Raw genomic sequence first — 26326 nt, 5'->3', positions numbered from 1 at the left:
TTTCCATTCATCCTTACTTCAATCAAATGAAGTACGCCAGTACCGTATGCTGAAAAACAGCCCCACACCATGATGTTCACACCTCCAAACTTATCTGTTGGTATGGCGTTTTTGGGGTGATGTGCAGTGCCATTTATCTTTCAAACATCGTTGATAAAAATCTGCTGCCATCTTCCAGGATGCTGAAGCTGAAACGAGGGTGGAGCAGGTAGTATATTTCTCACTAGCCAAACCAGTGTTATTACCCTTGTAAGTTGCCATTTTCCTCTCAGTTCACAACATTTGGGTAGACTCTGGTTAGAGGTAGTATTAAATCCAGCAAATCAACCTCACAGGGTCAGATATAATCCCGGATAAACATTCACAGAAAGTCATCCCCCAAGTGTAGAGATCCCTAGGACGGCCATGGACCTAATGGAGTGTGTCCACCGCGAGGAATTTCTGAAGGGAATGCGGATATCATTTCAATGAGCGGGTATCTCTAATGAGAGCACCCTTGACTCGGAAAAGCTGAAGGATATTATTTCAGCGAGCGGGTATCTCTAATGAAGGCACCCTTGACTTGGAAAAGCTGAAGGATTTAAAATTAAAGCATCACAGTTAATACAGGTGCAAAAGCAGCACTAGGACTCAGAGGGGCCGTAATAGGCAGAGAAGTCTACAGGCTTATTATGACACAGTATATAGAAGACATACAGACCAAGGGTTTAACACACAGGACCCCAGAGACATTAGGGTATTCAAAACAGTTTTTCTCAATGGGCTCTTTCCTGCCCTAAAGGAAGATTTACTCACCCATTAAAATATGAACAGTATTGAAACCAACTACGCTATTGCTGCTGGATTCAAAAGAGGGGAGAGAACAGAAACTCATGGTAGAGACTAACAAAGCATGGCTAGAATGGTTGCCCATAGCCTTGTTTTCAGTGAGAAACACTCCTAGTGGTAAACACAGACTGACTCCTTATGAGGTTCTGTTTGGTATTGCAGCTAGAACAGGCTGTTATTTCTCACAGCAAATTCAGCATGAGCATGTAGATTTAACCCAATATGTGATGCATATAAAACAGGAACTAATCAAATTGCACCACCAAGTATTTACTTCTATTCTAGACCCCAACAGCAGTGAAAACACTCATCAGTTGAAGCCTGGTGACTGGGTGGTCACAAAGAGGGACGTGAGAATATCTCTTGAGCCCAGGTGTGACAAGGACTCGTGGATACATGCATCACACTGCAAGATAGTGACAAAGGAAGTATTATCCAATCACTATACACAATTAGAATGTACAGATACAATTTAACAGGCCCCAAGACTGACAAGGGTCTGTGGAGATGTATAATGTGTTATTAATTCCTTATTGTTGGTTTAGTTTTTCTTATTTGGTAGCATAGAGGCACTAACTGAATTATTTGACAATGTGAGAGATCACATAATGGATGTTTTAGACATTCAAACTGAAACTTAAAGATATCATAATAAAATATTATGACAGCATCAGCTTGTGCTTGATTACTTAACAGCCACACAAGGTGGAATGTGTCAGCATACTGTAATTATGTAGCAGACAATTTTAGTGACCCTATTGCTGCTCATATTAAAAAAGTTACATGAACATAAGGTAAAATTCAGAAAACAACATAATGATCCAGAGTATGATCTGCACGCTGGGAGATGGTTTTCATGGTTAATCCCAGCTAATTGGTATAGGAGGCTGGTTCTCAGGAATAGTACTAATTACTGCTAAAGGACTAATCCTGCTGTTAATTATATTGTTGTAAGGCTTTTAATTTTGTTGGTAAAGAAGATATTGAAGCTGAAATGTTTTTCTTCCAAAGGGGCCAAAGAATTGCCAGATCACAATCAGTATATCTGGAACATCTTGGATCAATTTCAGGATATGACTCCACATTATACTATTGTGAAAAGTGTCATACAAGATCCTCAGAGGCAAAGAGTTGTCCCAACTGCCATGATGATGTGCTGTAATGAACTGTCAAATGTGTGAGAAGAAAGGATTCCAGGGACGTGAATGGATGCTATCCCATGCATTATGCCCTTATGGTATAAACTGTGAATGTAATGTACCCTTTGGTAAATGAAGGAATCAGATTAGAAATAGAGATTTGAACAAAAAAATTAGAGTGTCAGGATGCAGCCTGGAATCGGCCGTTACTCACGTCTGCGATGGCGTCTTCGGGCTCCTAAAGAGTCTGGATGTCAGTCGTAAAGACAGTGATGGCTGAATATTCTGCCCAGGATCTGCTAGAGCCTTCTTGTGTGCTTCCTGGTTGCCGTGTTGCGGTCCTGGGTGCTGTCATGTTGGTTTGCGTCATCTGATCAGTATTCTCCTATGGTAGTTGGGCAGTCGGTCAGCTGCTGTCTCTGGCCAATGTCCAGCTACCAAGGGGTATATTAGGGCACTTCCTGCAGCAGGAAGTTGCCTGTACAACTTCGCTCCTATAGTGGTTTTCTACTGTGTCTGCGTCCCAGGCTCCGCAGTTTACCTTTCCCGTGTACTTTCTCGTGTATGCTGTCACCATCGCTAATCAACATCTCATATCAAGCACTGGCTATCATCGTTACACAGTGTTCATATCAAGTACAGCTTACCATCGCTACCCAGTGTTTCATATCAATTGCAGCTTACCATCGCTAATCAGCATCTCATATCAAGTACTGGCTATCATCGTTATTCAGTGTTCATATCAAGTACAGCTTACCATCGTCATTGGAACAGCTTACCATCGCTATTCAGCATCTCATATTAAGTACTGGTTATCCTCACTATTAGCATGTCGATTTCCAAAGTATCGTTCTACGCTCATTGATTTCGGGATCTATTATAACTATTCTTCCAACATTGTCAGTGCTTATATAGTCCTCCCATATCTATCACCGTGTTTTCTCCAGGTACCTATCCCAGGGGCCGAGACCTGTTCACCTGGTGTAGCGAAAACCCACATCCCGATTGGAGGGGTCAGTGGTGAAGACCATCAGGTGGACTAGACTCCACGCCTTGTGGTAGGTCTCGCCAACACCTGGGACAGACGTATGAAGAGGACTTATATATTGACTTCCCGTTTCCTATCAACCACTGCCCTTGGACCCCCGTACCGTGTTCCAACTACAGAAGCCCTTAAACACCAGGGCCTGACATAGAGTTATGGTAGACTTAACTAGATATCTCCTTTTCATCAAGGTCTATATGGCCCACAGGGATACCATGGGGATATTGTGGTTGGAGAGGGCCAGGCATCAAACAGTAAAAGCTTCAGCTCCCAGGATGCCTCGGGTCCTCCTCCATATATACTCCGCCCCTAGCCACAGGCATTCAGTTTTGCTAACAAACCTCAAAGCAGGAGAAGGAAGAGCAGTCATACACCAGAAACACTCTTACACAAGATGAGGGAATCTGTGACCGAAAGAAAAAACTGGTGCCCTGTGGACCCTATGGACCTGAAGAAAAGGAGTTATCTAGGTAAGTCTACCATAACTCTAATTTTCTTCTTCAGTGTCTATAGGGATCCACAGGGATACCATGGGGATGTCCTAAAGCAGTTCCCCTAGGGTGGGAGACACTCCTGAGCAGAAAGGAGAACTCATCACCCAAAGGAAGCATCCTGAGAGGCAAAAAGTATCAAAGGCATAAAATCTAAGAAAAGTGTGGCCGGAAGACCACGTGGCTGCCTTACACAACTGTTCAGCAGAGGCACCACGACTAAATGCCCACGATGGTCCTACAGACCGAGTAGAATGTGCTGTCACCGTATTTGGGACAGGGAGATCAGCCTGTTTGTACACCTTAGAGATAGTCATGCGCAGCCATCTCTGCTTGCTATCTGGCCATCCTCATTTGTGAAAACCGTATAAAACAAAAGAGCATCTGATTTTCTAACAGTTTGTATGCTCCACATAAATACGGAGCGCACAAACTACAACCAGGGAGGTTTCACCTACAGAAAGATCTGGGATGGAGAGAAAAAACAGTGATAGTTACTGTATAATTCACAGACAGATATAACAGACAGTGTCAATACAGCAGCTAGCAAACAGTCACAGGGCGGCGTCCAAATATAATTACAATCGACTCTTAATCAACTACACAAACACCAGGAATGGTAGGATATATAGACCACTATACACCTTAACCAAGGGAGAGGTATACAGGGAGACTGACCCAAACCCTCCTGAAACCAACAGCTACAGCGGGGCACTGACAGCGGGCCGTGAGCGTCTCATACACGTGGAGGGTAGGCGGAGCAACCCAGGCGAGCGAAACCCTGTGTAGGGACTGCTTCGTGGGAGGAGCTACCAGGGGAGCGTCTACCTCCCCTAGGCTGCATCAACCAGCTGGGTACGCTTGCCTCATGGCAGCAGAATTGCGTCTCCTGCCGATCCCTGCCGTCAGACGATAAGGCCCTGGCGGTCTAGTGAGGACGCGGATGCGCCCAGGCCCTGACTGCAGCGGCTTCTGGTGCGTCTCCAGCGCCGGAAGCAAGGACTGCAGTGCGCGATTCCCTGTAAGTGAGGAATTGCCTTACCTGACACCTCCGTGCATCCGGTTGCAGTCCGGGTCCCAGCATCGCTGCTAGCAATGTCAGCCGAGACCCGCCGGAATCACCAGCCCTGTTACTGGTGTTGCGGCCCGGTGGAGGTAGATGGAGTCGCAGTATATGCATCTTAATTCAGACGCTTAGTACTGCTAACCCAAAAACACATAAAGAAAAGAAAACATAAAATAAAAGCTTAGGACTGCTGAGCAGTCCCGTTACAAAGGTGTGTCTTAATTCTGCTGCACCAAACGAACAACTGAATGCCAGTGGCTAGGGGCGGGGAAGATAGGGAGGAGGATCCGAGGTTTCCTGGGAGCTGAAGCTTTTACTGTTTGGTGCCTGTATCTCTCCAACCACAATATCCCCATGTTATCCCAGTGGATCCCTATGGACCCTGAAGAAAGAGGGGAATATTAAAGTCAGAACTATGATAGCTGATGGAATCCATTTGATATTTGTTCAAATTCTCTGTACAGACTTACCAAGTAATTATAGTGAAGTACAGAATGATGTGTAAATATGCTCACACATTGACAGCTCAAAAGTATATGGTGTTCAGGTAAGTTTTAGGATGTTTCAGCAAATTTAGGGGTAAATTTACTAAAGAGAGAGTTTTTAGAAGAGAAGTTGCCCATAGCAACCAATCAGAATCTACTTAACATTTAACTAGCACCTTCTAGAAGATAATAGCTAGAATCTGATTGGTTGCTATTAGCAACATCTCTTCTAAAACTCACTTTAAAAACTCTCAATTTAGTAAATTTACCCCTTAGTGTTCACGGCCCATTAGCTAATTTCAGTACTGCTCAAAGCTTATGTATAGATAAGCATACAACTTTTAGCTAGGAAGATAAGGCTTAAGACAGAATAATTAGCTTAGCCAAAATAATTGCAATTAGTATGTATTTAGTCAGGAGAATGCCATAGATATGCTATATAAGTGGAATGTTGGTTCAAATAAACTTTGCAGTGAATTCAACCTTACACAAGCTGCACGTGTCAGTTTCACTCTCCACGGCCGTGAATGCTATCTGTATGCTGGATGCCTGACTGATACCTGTTGTGATGAACTCTTGGGAGTCCTGAGGAGCCCCATTTGACACACTGATTTCCTCGTTTTGTACTAGTGGTTGCCTGGTGATGGTTTTTGTTTGGACGCGTGGTGTGCACCGCCCTGTGACGCTGGCGGATCCTGATTGCCGGGACGTGGAAAGTTGACATCACCTGAAAGCACCCCGACATGGGCGCCGGTGATTTGAATGTGGTGTTGGTGATGGGCTATATCTTGGAAAATTTTGTTCTGTTTCATTACATCTTGAAGACAGTTACATAAAACTGAAACGTTGATGCAAGCCACTGTCTTTTGTCTGCTCTTATGTACCTGAGTGCCGCACCGTTTGGGGCAATGTACCATCGTTATTGCGGAGGCACCGGATCAAGTTAAACTATACATTATTGAGTGCTGGACCTTTGGATTTTTATATACATATATATATATATATATATATAAATACTCGGCACTAAAACCTAGAAGAATGCAACTGAGGCTGGTGCCTTCCTCCAAATATATAAAAGTAGACAAAGGTATAGGCAGCATTCAAGCAGTAAATAAATATAAAGACATGGAGTCTCCGCTTGTCACAGTCAACTTTTCAATTCTCTGTTAGAATTTTCATCAGGGCACATAATCCAAAGAACATACTCTTACCTATATACCCTTCACCAATACCCAAAATACATGATGAGCTGGACACATTGAGCCCTAAGGGATTAAATGAGCAATGCTTACTGTATTGCTTTTTATGAATTGCTGTATACTTTAATGCTTTCGATTTTTTTGAACCATAGTCAGTATATGATATTGACTGTTTATTCTTGTCTCCATGCATATCTTCCGTGATATCTGTTGTTAGGATGTAACTTTATTGTGCTCTTTTTTGCTCCTTTATTGGATTCTCTACTAGCGATAACTTTTGTACTGTGCCTGCTTTACGTTCGCTGATGACGTCGGGCGGCCGTGCCGGAGCACCGGGACGGCGCTGACGGGCGTCAGTGTGTGATACGAGGGTTGAACTTACAATTGGGTGTTGGTAAAGGGTATATAGGTAAAGTGTATGTTCTTTTGATTATGTTAAAAACAAAAATAAGTACACAAAAAAATCAGGCGCTCCAGAAGTACTAAGTAGTACAATCAAAATGCAGCTCACCACTAGTGGGGTAGGCAGACCCCAAGAAAATTTATAGAAAAAAGACAAAACAATTGTGGGAGCGCTAGTTGGTTGGTAACTACAGTACACATACAAATTAAAAAGATAATGTAAAGCACATTTATTGTCTCTATATCATAAAATACCTCAATAGGTTAAAAAAATATGTATAAATAGATGTACATCTTGTATGAATCAGCAAATCTAATAATCAATTAAATACAAAACAAAAATTAATAAAAACAACAACAAAATATATAAAAATATATATAAATATATGGGATATTGAAAATATAGGTCCCTGAGTATGAAGGTATCAAACAAAGTTAGTGTTCATAGCTTGTGAAGAAACAAAGAATCTTGTAGTAGAAATGTACATATATCATCCAACAATTGGAGACAATAGCGACTTGATATGGATCATAGATATCTCAAAGGTCTCATACAATGTGTAAAAAATGAAGCTTTCACAACGAAATATTGGGGGGTTGTGCTAGCTTACTCACTGGTAAGATCCTTCGGTACCTGGTGGTAGGGGACAATAGGCTGTATATCAGTTAGGATATCCCGGCTGGGACTAGAACACCTCGGTGGGTAGACGGGCAGTGCAGCTCGTGGTGATGCTGTAGCATGTAGGTGGAGCGGCTGGGAAGGAAGTATGCCGCTCTGAGAATAAGCAGTGTCCCACTGAATGGCAGAGCTCACCGGGGATTGCCTGGGTTCTGGTGAATCAGCAGCCGTGGTATGGAATCAGCATGCGGCTGTGCTGGATCTTGCGTGTGGAGATCGCCTCCGGAGACGGTCTCTCACTTGTCTGGCTGCCGTGGGGTTGTGAAACAAAGTAAGTCTTGTTCTTCAGATAGCAATAGGGAGCACCTAAAGCGTTTGTAGGCTCAGGTATACTGGCCGTTTCCTCAGAGGTGGCTCCCTATTGCTATCTGAAGAACAAGACTTACTTTGTGGTGCATAAATATTGGGACATTGACAGAATTTTCATATTTTGGCCTCTATTCACCACCACAATGGCTTTGACATGAAACAAACAAGATGTGCTTTAACTGCAGACTTTCAGATTTAATTTGAGGGTAATTACATCCAAATCAGGTGAACGGTGTAGGAATTACAACGGTTTCTATATGTGCCTCCCACTTTTTAAGGGGCCAAAAGTAATGGGACAAACTAAACAATCCTAAATCTAACTTTCACTTTTTAATACTTTGTTGCAAATCCTTTTCAGGCAATTACAGCCTGAAGTCTGGAACGCATAGACATCACCAGACGCTGGGTTTCATCCCTGGTGATGCTCTGCCAGGCCTCTACTGCAAAAGTCTTCATTCCTGCTTGTTCTTGGGGCATTTTCCCTTCAGTTTTGTCTTCATCAAGTGAAATGCATCCTCAATCGGATTCAGGTCAGGGGATTGACTTGGCCATTGCACCTTACTGTATATATATATATATATATATATATATATATTCAAATAACTGAGCCAGCACATCCAATTATGTAGAAAAATACTGATAAACATGATTGCATCCATATACAAAGTGCAAAAATAGTGCAAATATGGAGGGACTTGTAAACAATCAGCACACTGTTAAGGTTGCGTTCCCGGGAACACAACCTTCGCCCATATGTGGCCACATGTGTTCAGGTGAGATTTCATTTTGGATTGGGTTTTTGTTGATGGTTACCATGACGACGGTGACTAGTTCTGGTCTTGGAACGTCACTGTCACAGTGCGCCGGACACTGGCACACACTGGTCTGCGAGGAGACAGCGGCCGGCGGGTTTCCGGCATCTGCCGCTGGTCCCCGTCGCTTGTCCCTCTCTCTGATGCAGGCAGGCGCGGATCCCTATGGGTGCACGCGCCGACCTGCTAAGGATTCAAAGGGCCATACACGCCCCTTTTAGTGATGCCACAGGAAGTGACTAGGACTATATAAGGGAGACTCTGTGAACACTCCAGTGCCAGAGTATAGGCTCATTACCATACTCCAGCGTTCCGTGCATATTCTGATTACTGATTTGACCTTGGCATCATTTGTGACTCCGATTCTGTCTGATGCCTGGTTCTGAATTGATATCTGGTTCTGACCTCAGCTATTCCCTGTGATCCGCTTATGCCAGCTCCCTGGTACCGTCTTGTCTGTTTGGTTCTGACCCGACTTGTCGACTACGCTAAAGTCTCCTGCACTCTGTCTAAAGTATACCAGCATCTGTATAGGGAAACCTAACCTGAAGGCCACGACCTGTGTGTCGGACGCAGCCAAGCCCATACCTTCTTGCGAGGGTCCCTGGTGAATACCGCCGACACATTAGACTCCGCGCCTCAGGAATAGGTCTAGCCAATTCCCTGCATACGGGTTGCATCCACAATCCATCCGAGACTTGTGACAGAATACTCTGGCCCAAAAGAAATATGAATGCCTCTGGTAATATTTCACCTCGAGATTTATTGGAAAACCTCCTTGCTAGAGTCGAAAAGCAGGTACAAGACCAGGCCCAAATTATGCAGTACCTTCAGACGCTTATGCAACGGGAGGGAGCTGTTCAGCCACCTCCGGTACAACCAGCTCCTTCTCCTGTGGTGTCCATACAAGCTGCAGGTACTTCAGCGCCATTCCGAATTCCGAATCCCACCAAGTATGATGGGGATCACAAAGGCTGTCGAGGATTTTTGAATCAATGTTCCATTCAGTTCGAAGTCCAGGCTGCAAACTTTTTCTCTGAGAGGACGCTGCTGTCCGGACAGGCGTTGGCCTCGGCATCTCCATTATGGGAGAGGAATGACCCTCTGTTAAATAATAGTACTGAGTTCATAGCGGCTCTTCGGAAAGTCTTTGATGAGCCTGGACGAGTGTCCTCTGCAAGTTCGGCCATTCTACAATTGAAACAAGGCAACCAGACTGCAGGGCAAAACGCTGTGCAATTCCGAAACCCCTGCCTCAGAATTAGGGTGGAACAACGAGGCCTTGATAGCAGCATTTATGCAAGGTCTGTCAGAGCAAATCAAAGACGTATTGTCATCCAGGCAATTACCTACTACATTGGACGATCTGATTTCCCTGTGTATCCGGGTAGAACTCCGCCACAAAGAAAGAGCGCGAGAGAAAGAACAATCCAGACGCTTTAGCTTCAAACTTGGTCCTCGTTTCACAGCTCCGGCTGAGGTTTCAGAAGAACCAATGTAGATCGGAAAGTCACGTTTACCCGCTGCAGAAAGAGAAAGAAGGTTCCGGAATAAGCTATGTTTATATTGCGGAGAACCGGGACATCTTCTCTCAGGATGCCTTAAACATCCGGGAAAGGAGAAGGCCTAATTTATCAAGGGGTGGTCAGATTAGGTGCATTTCAGCACACCCCAAAAGGGAAAGTATCCTCCCAGTTTACTACTGACGTGAAGCTAGTGTCAGACAAACCATCTGATGTTGTTAAGGCCTTTTTAGATTCTGGTGCCGATGGCAATTTCATCTCAGCAAAGAAAGTCCAGGAATTAGGTATTCAAAGTGTGCCATTGGAAGCACCACTCTGCATCATCGGAGTAGACGGGAACAAGCCTCCTATGGCCACCATTCGCTCCAGGACTTCAGAAGTCATCATGTAAGTTGGAGCGCTTCATAAGGAATTGATTTAGTTTTACATACTCCCGACAGCAGAAAATCCAATCGTTCTGGGTCTTCCGTGGCTACGCAGGCATGCCCCTATTTTGGATTGGAATGAACCTCAAATTCTGTCCTGGGGATCGCAGTGCCATCAGTCATGCTTACCACCTATCAAACCACCACTGCGTGTCATTCAGACTTCAACCATCTCCCCAGAGAGTTCACTTCCTACTCCATACCGGTCCTTTGAGGATGTGTTCAGCAAGAAAGCCGCCAAAACACTTCCGGCCCATAGGGAGTGGGACTGTGTTATAGATTTACTTCCAGGAAAGATGCCTCCTTGTGGCAGAGTTTTTCCCCTTTCTCTGGCTGAAACCTAGGCAGTGTCCGAGTACATCAAGAAGAACCTGGAGCGCGGATTCATTAGAGAATCAAAATCACCTGCAGGAGCGGGGTTGTTTTTTGTTAAAAAGAAAGATGGTAGATTGAGACCAAGTATAGACTATCAGGGCCTGAATGCCATCATTGTAAAGGATCGGTACCCGCTACCACTAATCTCTGAACTTTTGACCGCATAAAAGGAGCAAGGATTTTTTCCAAGTTAGACCTCCATGGGGCCTATAACTTAATCAGAATCCAAGAGCCGGATGTGTGGAAGACGGCCTTCAACGTGCGTGATGGACATTTCGAATACTTGGTTATGCCATTTGGGTTAAGCAATGCCCCTGCAGTTTTCCAAAAGTACATGAACAACATTTTTCAAGAGACCTTTTATACAAGTATGTCGTGGTGTATCTGGATGATATCCTAATCTTCTCCAAAGACTTAGGGCCTGATTCAGAGCCGCTCACTCTGAAAAAGCAAAGTTCTGGTGCAACCAATCACCTTCAGAAGTCACATAATTACTGAAATGAAGTCCACCTGTGTGAAATCTAAGTGTCACATGATTTGTCAGTATAAGCACACCTTTTCTGAAAGGCCCCAGAGGCGGCAACACCACTAAGCAAGAGGCATCACACCATGAAGACCAAGGAGCTCTCCAAACAAGTCAGGGACAAAGTTGTTGAGAAGTACAATTCTGGGTTGGGTTCTAAAAAAAATATCCAAATCTTTGATGATCCCCTGGAGCACCATCAAATCCATCATCATCAAATGGAAAGATCATGGTAGCACAACAAACCTGCCAAGAGAGGGCCACCCACCAAAACTCACAGACCGGGCAAGGAGGGCATTAATCAGAGAGGCAGCACAGAGACCAAAGGTAACCCTGAAGGAGCTGCAGAGTTCCACAGCAGAGACTGGTGTATCTGTGCAAGTGACCACAATAAGCCGTACACTCCTGGGCTTTATGGAAGAGTGGCCATTACTTAGTGATAAAAATAAGAAGACACAATTTGAGTTTGCCAAAAGGCATGTGGGCGACTCCCCAAATGTATAGAGGAAGGTGCTCTGGTCAGAAGAGACTAAAATTTAACTTTTCGGCCACCAAGGAAAACGCTATGTCTGGCGCAAACCCAACACATCCCATCACCCCAAGAACACCATCCCCACAGTGAAACATGGTGGTGGCAACATCATGCTGTGGGGATGTTTTTCAGCAGCAGGGACTGAGAAACTCATTCTAGTTGAGGGAAAGATGGACGGTGCTAAATAAAGGGATATTCTTGAGCAAAACCTGTTTCAGTCTGCCTGTGATTTGAGACTGGGACGGAGGTTCACCTTCCAGCAGGACAATCATACTGCTAAAGCAACAATCGAGTGGTTTAAAGGGAAAAATTTAAATGTGTTGGAATGGCCTAGTCAAAGCCCAGATCTCAATCCAATTGAGAATCTGTGGTCAGACTTAAGATTGCTATTCACAAGCGGAAACCATCCAACATGAAGGAGCTGGAGCAGTTTTGCCTTGAGGAATGGGCAAAAATTCCAGGGGCAAGATGTGGCCAGCTCACAGAAACATATCCAAAGCGTCTTGCAGCTGTAATTGCCGCAAAAGTTAGAATCCACCCATGTTGTAAGAGAAGACTCTAAGTTAATTGAATATCCAGTAACAAACGAGCTACTGACAGGGCGTTGATCAGGAGATTGCCCAAGTATGGAACAATGATGACCCCTTGAAGACGAAGCAGGGCCATCATAACGGCCATGACCTTCGTGAACACTCTTTGTACCGACGAAAGACCGAAAGGTAGGGCCTGAAATTGCAAATGAGAGTCTAGGACCGCAAATCGAAGAAATGCCTTATGAGGAGGCCAGATGGGAATGTGGAGATAGGCATCCTTTATGTCTAGGTACACAAGAAACTCATCCTTTTCTAGTCCTGCTATAACAGACTGGAGAGACTCCATCTTGAATTTGAAAGCTCAAAGATAAGGGTTTAGATGCCTGAAGTTGAGAATGGGTCTCATTGAACTGTCCAGCTTGGGCACCACAAACAAGCTGGAATAAAAACCATGACCTCTCTGATGGGTCGGAACATTCACTACCACCTGAGACAATAACAGCTTTTGCATTGCTTCCTGAATTACCACTCGCTTTCCCAATGCCAGAGGTAAACCGGTTGTGAAAAAACGAGAAGGCGGTTGGATCCAACTTCAGGCCGTGAGTAATGATGTCCCGGACCCAGATGTCCGGACAAGATTTGATCCACACTTCTTTGAAGTGCAGAAGATGTGCTCCCACCCTGAGAACCCCCAAATGAGAAGGGAGAGCATCATGCAGAGGCCTTTGCTGCAGCCTTGTCCTGCTAACATGCGGCTACAGAGGATGCCGAAGCTCTACCACGGCCTCTGGAACCGCGGGAGAAGGCCGGAGCTCCTCTGGACCGGCCTCTAAACCTTCCAGGAGCGCAAAAGGACCGAAAGGATGGTCCTGCTGCAGGTCGTCTAGGAGGATGAGCAGAGGATGGTAGGTAAGTGGATTTACCACCTGTAGCTTGTGAGATCCACTTATCTAACTATGTGCCGAATAGAACGTTCCCCGTAAAGGGAAGGGCCTCTACTGCTCTCTTAGACTCCACATCTGCTTGCCATTGACGCAGCCAAAGAGCTCTTCTAGCTGAGATAGCTAAAGCCGAAGATCTAGCAGAAAGACCACATATGTTCTTAAGTCCCTCTGCAAGCTGTGCTGCCCAAGCTTCTACAGCCTTATTTACCCAACAGCTAACTAGCGCTGGAAGCAGGGATACCCCTGCAACTGTATATATAGACTTTAATGTATTTTCCAGCTTCCTGTCAGAGGATTCTTTTAGGGAAACAGCCCCCAGCACCGGGAGTACTGTCTTTTTAGAAAGACAGGATACTGAGGGATCCACTGCTAGAGGAGTTTCACATAATTTCCTGCTTTCTGGCGGAAAGGGGTAATAAGATAAAAGTTTCTTTGAAATTTGAAACTTCTTATCTGGGTGTTTCCACGCTGAGGTTAGGATCTCATCCAACTCCTCTGATGCTGGAAAAGTGGCAGCCCGCCTTTGTCTTTAACTAAAAATAGACGGTTTAGCAGTCACCTCTAAATCTTCCACGTGTAAAACTTGGCGTACTGCAGTAATTAATGCTTCTACGCCCTGAGATGTAGGTTCTAACTCCTCAAGAATCAGAACCTCCTCTTCCTGAACCTCGCCCTCTTCTGGCTCCTGCAACTCTTCCTCCTCTGATTCATCTCAGCGCAAGGGATTCTGAATCAGTCTCTTATTAGGGACATAAGACGAGGCTGCAGGTGGGGCCTGGGACATTACCTTTGTAAGTCCCTCAACAGACCTGGCTAATGAACGAGCCCAATCTTGTTCGGATGTTGTCTGTCTAATCATCTCCCTGTCTTTGCGAGCTGCTTCCAACTCTGCCGACAGATTAGACATAACAGATGTCAATTGATCAGACCATATAGGCTGAACAGGTGATTCAGCAGTCTGCGACTGAGAAACACACCTGTCACACAGTAGGGAAGAATTAGATTGTCCCTGTGTGAATTTCTCTGCACAGTTTTTGCAGAAGGATTTTTGTGCAGCCTTAGAACCCTTGTTAGACATGCTTGCAATACACTGTCACACACGCATACACCAGGTGAAAGGACAGTGAGTAATATAGAGACTGCAAAGGTAAACAGGGAGGATTCCGCACAGAAACATAATTAGAATTGCTATAACCAACCATCTATGTCTATAAATAATTTATACATCCCAAAAATGGTGGTGCTCCCACAGCCTAGATATAACAGAATATTTAAACAGAGAAAAAAGTAAGGCTATTCCTGGGGCACACTTATATAAGAATTCTTGAAGTAAAATATAACTTTTATTAATGTAGTAAAAACATACCAGATACATACATAATTGTTGATGGCAAAAATATAGTAGACAATTTCTGCAAAATACCCCACACCGAATAAAGGGTACCAGTTAATATGCTTAATTGTGAAATGATACAGCAAATTCCATAGAAATCGGTATATAGGCTACACAGTATGCAATCCTATGATCCCCATTAAACAGTACAATATATGTCTACAGAACCTGGTATTCTTGAGTGGTCCCCCACATTAATACTAACCAGGCCCATCACTGGATCGCTTCCAAGATCAGACGAGTTTGGGCATAATCAGTGAAGTATGACTGTAGACCATCGCTACTGAAAATATATGCACACGGTCTGAGCCTATTATAAAATGTAGGACTATTCTCAACAGAGAGGTCCAATTGATAATTCGTTGCTGTCAAGACAGGTGATGCATAAGCATGCCTTACTTGTGATGCAATCAATTATGCATGTATAACATAAGCATATATAACTTGTAAGAAACACCACATAGATAACTGTGTCAAAAGATTATAGTACTGCGTTCCATACATACATAGAAAAATAGAAACTCTAACCTTGATGACAGATGAAGTAACAGAGCCTGACAGAGCACATAGAATATTCATGTACTAAATGCAATCATCACATAAACATGAGACATCATTTATGTTATTGATAATAATGATACTCCTTTTCCAGATAAATCTATGGATAAACATTCAATATTTCTGCCTCTGCTGAAATAATTTGTGATAGTTGCAGATGACACTCCTTTTCCAGATAAATCTCTTATAGATAAACAATCAAAATCCCATGTTATTGCTATAGTAAGGCAGAGTAGCATACAGCCTCGATGTCCTAATACATGTCACACACAAGAAGGATACATAAAAAAATAGCTGCCATAAATGGGAAATGAGCTATGTAGCAGGGATACGTTATATAGAATAACGATATAGAGATAACCATGGAAAGGAGATATTCAATATAAGACAGGCTATGACTTCATAAGTCAAACCAGCTGGCCAGACATGGTAATCTGCCAGTCCTTGTACGTTACCAATGTGGGATAAAATGGAGCCCAGTCCGTGCACTGGCTGGGTTGTCCTGGATATCAGCAGACTGTCATATGAAGAGAGAGGAAGCGCGTTTCGCCCGCATCGAGGCTTGATCACCTCATGTAATACCTGAGCAGATGGTAATCCAATTAAGCGTGTACTTAGTACACGTCACTTGCCCGCGACCGGAGTCGCGGCTCACAACTAATACACTGATCACAGTGCAGTAGGCTTCCCATTCCAGTTCAATTGGTTAGTATTAGGCTCATAGAGAAATAGACCAATCAAATAGTCCCAAATAGACGCAATGGCTATTGGGATATGTAGTCCAAGAGCCGATTAGCAGCAAGTCAGAGAAGAAAGCACTGATACAACGGATATTTATATATAATCCTAATATATTGAACAATGTAGGTTCAATCCAAAGGTCATAGTAGATATAGCTAATAGTACATAGAATTATACTAGGCTTCTATACAGATCATAAATAAACGGAGTTTGTACTGATAGACGCAATGCCTATTGGGATATGTAGTTCAAAGCCAATTAGCTACAAGTCAGGGAAAAGAGCACTGATGGACAAAGTTAGATAAAACGGACATTTGTACATAATCCTAGTATATTGAACAATGTAAATTCAATCCAAAGGTCATAATAAATATAGCTAGTAGTACATAGAATTATACTAAACTCCCATACAGATCACAAGTAAACGGAGTTATACTGGGCTCCTATGCGGATCACAAATAAACGGGATTGTACTTAGAAGTTAAATTATGAATATATGATAATATTCACAGATTTTCGAAAGATGGGAGAGGAACAAGGTTTATGATAAGACGGATAGAATATAAAGCCATAAAAAGAGCAAAATTTATACTCATGTACCGCCTGCTAGTATTATTGAATGCAGGTGACTTATATTATATTGAAGGATTTTAGATCCACGAGGGAACTATCTCATAGACAAAACACTGAAATTAATCATACCATTGGGTGATAATATATTCTAATAAAACAAATTATCTGGTATGAAACCAAATCTAAAAGGAGATAAAATCAAAAGTGAACGCTAAAAGGTGAATTATTACGATGGTACAAAATAAAATAAAAGTTGTACCAATAATTGTGAAAAAAAAAAATTTGTGAGAAAAAACTTTTTGGTATGATGGTACATAAAAATAAAATGTACCAATAAGAGTGAAAAATTATATATGCATATTAAACAAAATAAAATAATAAATATCATGGTTATCAACTAAATATAGTATAATATCAATCATAGTGACTGAGTGAGTAATATAAAATTAAGTGAAAATGTTATAGAATTAAAATAAAGTGAATTAGATAGTTAAAATACTGTGCCAGGTGCAGTCAGTCTTCTCGTGCAGCAGAGGTAAAATGGCCACCAGCCTCTTTATTAGAAGCGCTGGGGCTGCTGGGAGGCAGGAGAAGAAGTATGCCTTAGGCTCTGCCCCGCTATGGCGTCCGTTCTCAGTGCTAGCGGAGTTGCAATTTAGCGTACCCGCCTAACGTCCTGTCTCCCCTGCTCAGAGAGCCAGGACACACTAACCTAAAGGTTGCCAGTGCTGCCGGCGGTGGGTTTTTGCTGTGGGAGCCCGCGACTAGCGCCGCATGCAGCGTGTCTTGGGACTCCCCAGAGACTGAAGTCTCTGTAGCACGAGATCTTAGCGCACGCCGCAAGCAGCAGCGGTGAGGTCTCCCCGGTAGCTCCAATGGCGCAGACAGGCAGGGGCAGTGAGCTGCCTGTCCGTGTCCTCAACTGCTGATTGCAGAATATTTGTTTTGTTTTTTTAAATAACAGAGAGCCCTAAGGAGCATAGGTCCAGCTACCAGGGCACAAATTTTAGACTGCCTGTAGGGGGGTGTAGAGGGGGAGGAGCTAGCTACCATTCAAATGTTTTAAAGGTGCCAGCTCCCGGTTAACCCACTTCTATACCCATTGTACTGAGACTCCAGTGTCCCCTAGTGGATGAAGGAGAAATATGCGCTATAGTGTGTTTGTACACCCTACAGGCAGTGGGGCATAAATTGTAATGGGACCCAAAAACTGTGGAATAGGACCCTAATTTTTAAAGTGAGACCCACATTTTTTTCATTCTTTACAATCACTGAAACAAGCTACATTAGTGTCTCACTGGATTTTTAAGAGCTCAGAATTCCCGCAAAAAATACCAGGACCTTACTTAAGGGCATCTTCCGTGTCAGAAAGGTTTGAATAATGCTAACATAAAAGACCATAATAATGAACAATGGCACCCACCATTATCTAAAGTAGGAAAGCTGCTGCAAAGACGTTCACATAATACTCTCTCAGTAATATGGATAAACGATAACAAAAGACTTGAAATATATCTACAGTACTCTGCAAAAGTTTTAGGCAGGTTGGAAAAATGCTTTCAAAAATAGAAGTGTTAATAGTTCATTTTTTATCAATTAACAAAATGAAAAGTGAATGAACAGAAGAGAAATCTAAATCAAATCAATACTTGGTGTGACCACCCTTTGCTTTCAAAACAGCATCAATTCTTCTAGGTACACTTGCCCACAGTTTTTGAAGGAATTCAGCAGGAAGGTTGTTCTAAACATCTTGGAGAACTAACCAGTTCTGTGGATGTAGGCTTGCTCAAATCTTTCTATTTTTGAAAGCATTCTCACTTTGCAGCATTTTTTCCACACCTGCCTACAACTTTTGCACAGTACTGTATATCAAAACAATACTGAGAGCAGAGTACATCTAAGCCTTGTAGTTTAGTACTTACAGAGCAACTTCCTCTTCATTTGCTAAATGCATCACAAAGAGCGTGAGATGGGACGAACCCTTCGGGATCATAGCTTTGCGAAGTCTTTCATCCTTCTGCAACACTGAATCTTGAATAGTTTGAATTTCATCTAGAATCTGTTAGTGTCAAGAAAAAAATATTTGAAGTTAACACATACATTATAAATTTGGTGCAACGCTACACCTACAATATATACATATGCTGTGAAGGATTTTGCTCATAATATAGTTTAGAAATACAAATAAACTAAGTTATAAAAATATCCATCTCCATCTGCCAAATAAAATAAACTATGAAATCAGTGACTTAATTAAAAAGAGCAGAACAGATCTAAAGCCTAGCTTTAAATACTTTATTCAATCATGGCATGAGTTATATATCATACTAGCTGTAATGTCTGGCATTGCCTGGCTTTTATTTATTTATTCATTTTGCTCGGTCTCCACTCCTCGCTACTTTTCCCTCCATCTCTCTCTCCCACCTACTCTTAATCTCTCATCCGACAATTTCTCCCCACCTCTCTCTCCTCTACAAGACTCTCTCTCTCTTTCGTATCCCAACACTTTCTCCCCCCTCTCATTATCCCTCCCCCACTGTGAACCTTTGACACTGTTGGAAATGGTAAGAGTTTAGACCAACGGTCATTACAATCCAATGTGATAACGTCATTTTTATCAGCAGTTGATTTTGTCCTATAAACACAACATTTATTTTGTTAGCATGATGGCACAGTGGTTAGAATTATGATCTTACATACTGTATTTGAGTGTATGGGTAGGTTTTGACAAGCGAGCAAAACAAAAAGAAAAAACCTCTTTTTGGGGGCACTCTTATTCAGTTTACATTTTTTAAACTAAATAAGAGTGCCCTCAAAAAGAGTTTTTTTCTTTTTTGCTTCGCTCGCTTGCCAAAACCTGCCCATACACTCTAGAAACATAAACCCTGGAGAGCACCACCAACAATTAAGATTTACACCACCTGGTATTGCTCTACCTTAATTTTAGTTTTGTTGGTATACTATATCAAAAATAATAAATATTGATCATATTACTAAGTTTGGTGTAGGTATTCTTTTTTGCTTTGAATACTGTATTTGAGGTAATGAGTTCAATTAAAACAAGGAGCCTATCTGTAAAGAATTTGTATGTCCTCCCCAAGTTTGTGTAAATTCCATGAGGGATCTTCCATTTACTCAAAAGACAAACATGGAAGGCTAATTAACTTTTGATTGGGAATTTAGGGCCTGATTCAGAGTCGGACGCTCTGACAGAGCGCTCGCTCTGAATCAGGGCCGGCCCTCTGGTTTTTTTGAGCGGCCTCCTGGCTGCTCGCATAGCTGTGAGTGACCACCCACAGCTATAGCGAGCGGCCAGGAAGATGGTCGCGATGGTCAAGACCATCGCGACCATCGGGCTTGCGACGAGACCCTTGTGGTAGGGTCTCGTTGCCGCAAGCCCTAGAGTGTTTTCAGCTCTAACAGTGCCGAAAGCACTCCCACTGACATCACTTGTGATGTCAGTGGGGCCGGCCCCAGACGGTAGGCTTTCCCAGTGGAACGCCTCCGTCTGGGCAGCCACGCCCCTGGCCCGCCCACCAAAGGGGGCGTGCTGTCACTTAACACCGACAGCACGCCCCCTTTGGTACGAGACCCGGAGCGACAGTTTGCTCAACGCTATCCGGGTCTCGCGCATGCGCACGACAGAGCCGGCTCCGTCGTGCGCTTGCGCACTGGGCCACCATCGACCCGCGTGCGAGCGCATAGCGAGCGGGTCTGAATCAGGCCCTTAGACTGTAAGCTCCAATGGTGCAGAGACTGATGTACAGCATTGCTCAATATGATTGACACTATATAAACAACTATAATAAGTTGTAAATATTTTCTTTGTAATTCTATACTCAATCACGTTTAATGCATTGAACATGTGTGATTACAGCAAAGCTGGGTACACACTATACGATGTATTGTACGATATATTGTTTTTGATGCGGATCATCGCATCGTCCCATCTGCTGTTCTGCACGGCAGATGGGAAAATGCAATTAACAACGCGGTGCAGTTACATGCAGCATGTAACGATACATCGTGCCATCGTGATGCCAGATCGTGCAATGTGTAAAGCGCGCACAATGTATCAATACATCCCGTCGCACATCGTATGGTGTGTACCCAGCTAATTGCACACAGTAACTACAAATTTAATATGGATAGAAACATACTTTACTATCTTAATTTTACTAAAAGTTAATGATACATTGTTGCAACTGATACACCTGCCAGGTAAAAAAATTATACTGTCACATGAATATTAAAATAGCTGAAATTGTCTTAACTGGTTTATATTCCCAATTTGCAAAAGAGTGAAAATAGATACCTTAGACTTTGTTATAGGCAGGGATACAAAATAATTTGCCCTCTTTTGCTTTTTACGATCATCATCATCTTCACTTTGTAACAGATGCATTGTCCTTTTCTTTTTAATTTTTTTGTCATCTGTTCTTGGGGCTGAAAGAAATCACTTGAACTCATTATATGTGACATTCATTTTGCACAGGTAATACTGTAAGGAGAGAGAGGGGGGGAGGATAATGCTGGATTATATTTTAGTCTGGTTATTTAGCAGTGTGGAAAACTGGCAGATAAATAATCAAGGAAAAATTGTGTTGTACCAGGAAACAAAGTGAATGGCTGTTACATGTAAAAATAAAAAATAAAATAGCCTAGAGTATGAAGTACAGTGATATAATGGTGTTAGTTCTACTACAAATCCCTGACTGCTGACAAATATGTAAGTTAACCAGCATAAGATAACATTATGGGATAGCACTAAGCTAGGTTTGCATGAGACCCAACAGGATGATAAGAGTTTACAGAACCCTTATCACTTAACCACTTGGCTGGTGTGGTCTCATGAGATGCGACTACGCCAAGTTGGGCTTTCCCTGACATCTCGCATCTCAACAGCAGAGATATCCACCGGCAGCCACTGGACATGCATTTCAGAAAGGCACATTAATTAACAAAAGCAGAAAAATACTATCTGAAGGGTAATGTTGATAAAATGTGCTGACTCGGTTGGAGTAGGAGTAGTAAGAAAAAAGAGAACCACAATGACGTAAAATATCCCATTGCTAGAAGCAGAAAGAGTAAAATTAGTTGGCTGTAGATAATAGCAGTGATCACGCTGAGCCAAAAAAAGCGGGTCCTATCACTTTAAAAAATTGGGGCCCTACCTGACTTTTTTTGGGGGTCCCATCTAAATTAAGGTTTTCTGTAAAACTAACAATGTAGCAGCTACAGCCCATTAAGAATGTAGCAGATGATATTGGCCCCGGTAGGAAAAAACAAACACATTGGCCCTGGTAGCAAAAAAAAAACACATTAAACCCCACATGAAGAAAAACACACACATTCGCCCCGATAGGACAAGCAAAAACATTGGCCCCCACAGGAAAAAAATATAAACGTATTGGCACCATCAGGAAAAAAACAAATACTGGCCCCCACCGGAAAGAAACAAAAAAACAGAAAACATTTTCCTCCACAAAAAAAAAAAATGAAACACATTGATTCAAATTCATTGCACTGCAGCCTGCCCTGCTGTGTCACTGCATCACTGTAGCGGGAGGTGGCATGCAGCTACGTAATGTCATGGCAACACAACAGGCTATAAGGATGCAGCACGGTGGGTGAAGGCAGGCTCACACCAGAATTTGTGAGGCCCAGTATAAATTATACAAATAGGGAACCGAAATTAGCGGCAAACAGATAGGGGGAAGATGGCAGATGCTCACAAAGGCTGGGTGGGAAGAGTCATATACAGTCAGGTCCAATATTGGGACATTGACAGAATTTTCAGATTTTGGCCTCTATTCACCACCACAATGGTTTTGAAATGAAACAAACAAGCTGTGCTTTAACTGCACACTTTCAGATTTAATTTGAGGGTAATGACATCCAAATCGGATGAACGGTGTAGGAATTACAACAGTTTCAATATGTGCCTCCCACTTTTTAAGGGGCCAAAAGTAATGGGACTATCAACTCAAAAGCTATTTCATGGACAGGTGTGGGCTATTCCCTCGTTATTTCATTATCAATTAAGCAGGTAAAAGGTCTGGAGTTGATTCTAGGTGTGACATTTGCATTTGGAATCAGTTGCTATCAACTCTCAATATGAGATCCAAAGAGCTGTCACTATCAGTGAAGCAAGCCATCATTAGGCTGAAAAATCAAAACAAACCCATCAGAGAGATAGCAAAAACATTAGGTGTGGCCAAATCAACTGTTTGGAACATTCTTAAAAAGAAAGAATGCACTGGAGAGCTCAGCAACACCAAAAGATCCGGAAGACCACGGAAAACAACTGTGGTGGATGACAAAATAATTATTTCCCTGGTGAAGAAAAACCCCTTCACAACAGTTGGCCAAATCAAGAACACTCTCCAGGAGGTAGATGTATATGTGTCAAAGTCAACAATCAAGAGAAGACTTCACAAGAGTGAATATAGAGGGTTCACCACAAGATGTAAACCATTGGTGAGCCACAAAAACAGGAAGACCAGATTAGAGTTTGCCAAACAACATCTAAAAAAGCCATTACAGTTCTGGAACAACATCCTATGGACAGATGAGACAAAGATCAACTTGTACCAGAGTGATGGGAAGAGAAGAGAAGGATAGGAACTGCTCATGATCCAAAACATACCACCTCATCAGTGAAGCATGGTGGTGGTAATGTCATGGCGTGGGCATGTATGGCTGCCAAAGGAACTAGCTCCCTTCTATTTATTGATGATGTGACTGCTGACAAAAGCAGCAGAATGAATTCTGAAGTGTTTCGGGCAATATTATATGCTCATATTCAGTCAAATGCTTCAGAACTAATTGGACGGCGCTTCACAGTGCAGATGGACACTGACCCGAAGCATACTGCAAAAGCAACCAAAGAGTTTTTTAAGGCTAAAAAGTGGAATGTTATGCAATGGCCAAGTCAATCCCCTGACCTGAATCCGATTGAGCATGAATTTCACTTGATGAAAACAAAACTGAAGGGAAAATGCCCCAAGAACAAGCAGGAACTGAAGACTTTTGCAGTAGAGGCCTGGCAGAGCATCACCAGGGAAGAAACCCAACGTCTGGTGATGTATATGCGTTCCAGACTTCAGGCTGTAATTGCCTGCAAAGGATTTGCAACAAAGTATTAAAAAGTGAAAGTTAGATTTAGGATTGTTTAGTTTGTCCCATTACTTTTGGCCCCTTAAAAAGTGGGAGGCACATATAGAAACCATTGTAATTCCTACACCGTTCACCTGATTTGGATGTAATTACCCTCAAATTAAATCTGAAAGTCTGCAGTTAAAGCACATCTTGTTTGTTTCACTTCAAAGCCATTGTGGTGATGAATAGAGGCCAAAATATGAAAATTCTGTCAATGTCCCAATATTTATGGACCTGACTGTATGGGGAGAGTGGGTAGAGGGACAGATAGGGGATGTGCAGAGGCACACATGTGTGTTGGGGCAAAGGCACACACAGGGGGGCAGGCAGAGACACATATTTGGGAGGCAGGCAAGAGAGATACACATGGGGGTTGGGGAAAAGGCACACATGGGGAAGGAGGTTGAGAGAGAGCAGTATATATCTAAAAAAAAAAAAAACCTGAGTGTGTTGGGGCATGCTCTATATACTCTCCATAGTATCAGATTGGCTGCCTGTCATTACAGTGCGCTGGCTGCGGGGAGCTCTCAGTCGGCTCTGCAATACATGGAGTAGTGAGCAGTCTCTGGACATTCCCTACTCACTACACTGAGCTCCGCACGGCAACGGCACTGTAATGACAGGCAGCCATTCTGATTCCCTGCTAGGCTGCCTGTCACAAATGTAATTCCATGCTGCCAGGCCGGCGAGTATGGACAGCCGCCCGGCAGTCGACGGACAACTCCCCTCCCCTGGTGCAGACATAACTGGACCCCAAACACTACTGGCGTTCCTGGGTGCGGGTCCCGGTGGCGGCCGCGCAGCGCCCACTATATGGTGCACCATACTGGAGCCACTCTGCTTCGAGCCTGCCCGGATCACCAGTCACCCGCTCACTATAAAATCCCCACCTGCTACATGCCGACGCTCACTGGAGGATGTCTTCACTTCAAGTGTAGGGGCCGTCGTCACGCCGGATCAAGTCCCTGTAGTGCCGCAGCATGACATCCAGTAAAGGAACCAAAGAGGTCTCTTGCTTGCCGGACTCCACCTCTGATTTTTATTGCCTGCTCCCAGGCCAGGGTCCAAAAGCAGTTGTTCAAGGGTGGGAACGCTCCTGAGCTGAGGAGAACCCAGCGCCCAAAGGAAGCATCCTGAGAGGCAAATGTATCAAAGGGATAGAACCTAAGAAAGATGTGGACAAAAGACCATGTAGCTGCTTTGCATAGCTGTTCAGCAGAGGCACCACGCCGGGCTGCCCACTAAGGACCCACAGAGCGAGTAGAATGAGCAGATACTGTAGCTGGCACATAAAGGCCTATCTGAGTATAAGCCTGTGATATAGTCATGCAAAGCCATCTGTTTGTTAGCTGGCCACCCCTTCTTATGGAATCCATATAAGATGAAGAGGGAGTCTGATTTACTGATGGCACAAGTACGGTCCACGTAGATCTTCAGAGCATGGACCACGTCCAACTAAGCCTCACCAGCCGAGAGGTCTGGTGATTGAAAGGCCAGGACCACAATTTCCTCATTAAGGTGGAAACAAGAAACCACCTTGGGAAGGAAGAACGGGCGTGTTCTAAGAACAGCCATGTCCTGATGAAAGATTAAAAAGGGGGAGCGACATGAAAGCGCCCCTAAATCCAAAACCCTACGAGCAGATGTTATAGCCAGAAAAAGAGTCTTCGCATTTGACATCCACTGATTCCAGGGGTTCGAATGGAGGTTCCTGACGTGCGTGGGGAACCTCTGACAATCCCACAAAGCCACAGGAGGGACAAAGGGAGGTTGTATAGATAGAACAACTTGTAGGAAGGTGTAAACATCTGGTAGAGGAGCAATTCTGCGTTGGAACCAGATGGACAGAGCGGAGACGTGCACTTTCAGAGATGCCAGATGGGAGTCCAATATTCATTCCAGCCTGAAGAAAGGCAAGTATTCTAGAAACCTTAAAAACTTGAGGGTCATAGTTTATAGGAGCACATCACTGGAACTATGTATGCCAAATTCGGTTATAAATTCTGGCCGAGGCCGGTTTACTTGCTCTGAGCATAGTCTGGACCACAGAGCTAGAAAATTCCTTAGCCCTTAGGAGGGAAGTCTCAAGAGGCAAGCCAAGAAGGCAGGAGGGCTAGGTCCAGATGTAGACAGGGTCCCTGAGACAACAGGTCTGGTCAAAGAGGAAGTTGAAGTGGAGCGTCTATGGAGAGACTTTGAAGATCAAAGTACCAATGGCGTCTAGTCCATGCCGGAGCTACCAACAGGACTGTGCCCCCTTCCTGTTAGAACCCGAGGAAGAAGGGATATTGGAGGGAAGAGGTACGCCAAATAGAAGCTCTACTTCGTAGATAATGCATTTGGGATCCCTTGTCCTGGCTCCATACACTGGAAGTTTGTGGTTGTGTCATGTGGCCATTTGTCCACATCTGGTAGACACCATTTGTCCACCAGGAGTAGAAAGACTTCTGGACATAGAGACCACTCTCCTGCATGCGCGTCGTGACAGCTGAGGAAATCCGCTTCCCAATTGAGAATTCTTGGGATGAACACTGCGGAGATGGCTGGGAGATGGCGTTCGGCCCATGTGAGAATGCGGGACACTTCTGCC

The 26326-nt window shown here is 43.6% G+C and overlaps 1 protein-coding gene across 3 annotated transcripts in view; it reads right to left on the bottom strand.

Annotated features, from left to right (window-relative positions):
- Positions 1-26326, bottom strand: part of AKAP7 (A-kinase anchoring protein 7) — a 306535-nt gene that overhangs the window by 228303 nt on the left and 51906 nt on the right. For all 3 annotated transcript variants that reach the window (XR_015869430.1, XM_088443057.1, XM_088443056.1), the window contains exons 3-4: positions 20891-21021; positions 18498-18634 (exon numbers count right to left, since the gene is read on the bottom strand). Coding sequence is in view for 2 of the 3 variants with exons in the window: in XM_088443057.1 (XP_088299183.1) it covers positions 18498-18634; positions 20891-21021 (268 nt within the window). In the remaining variant the exon portion in view is untranslated. The remainder of the gene's footprint in view (positions 1-18497; positions 18635-20890; positions 21022-26326) is intronic.

This window comes from Taudactylus pleione, unplaced genomic scaffold (assembly GCF_031769625.1).
Source record: "Taudactylus pleione unplaced genomic scaffold, aTauple2 ptg000326l, whole genome shotgun sequence".
Taxonomy (NCBI): domain Eukaryota; kingdom Metazoa; phylum Chordata; class Amphibia; order Anura; family Myobatrachidae; genus Taudactylus; species Taudactylus pleione.
This window is presented reverse-complemented; position numbering and strand designations above follow the sequence as displayed.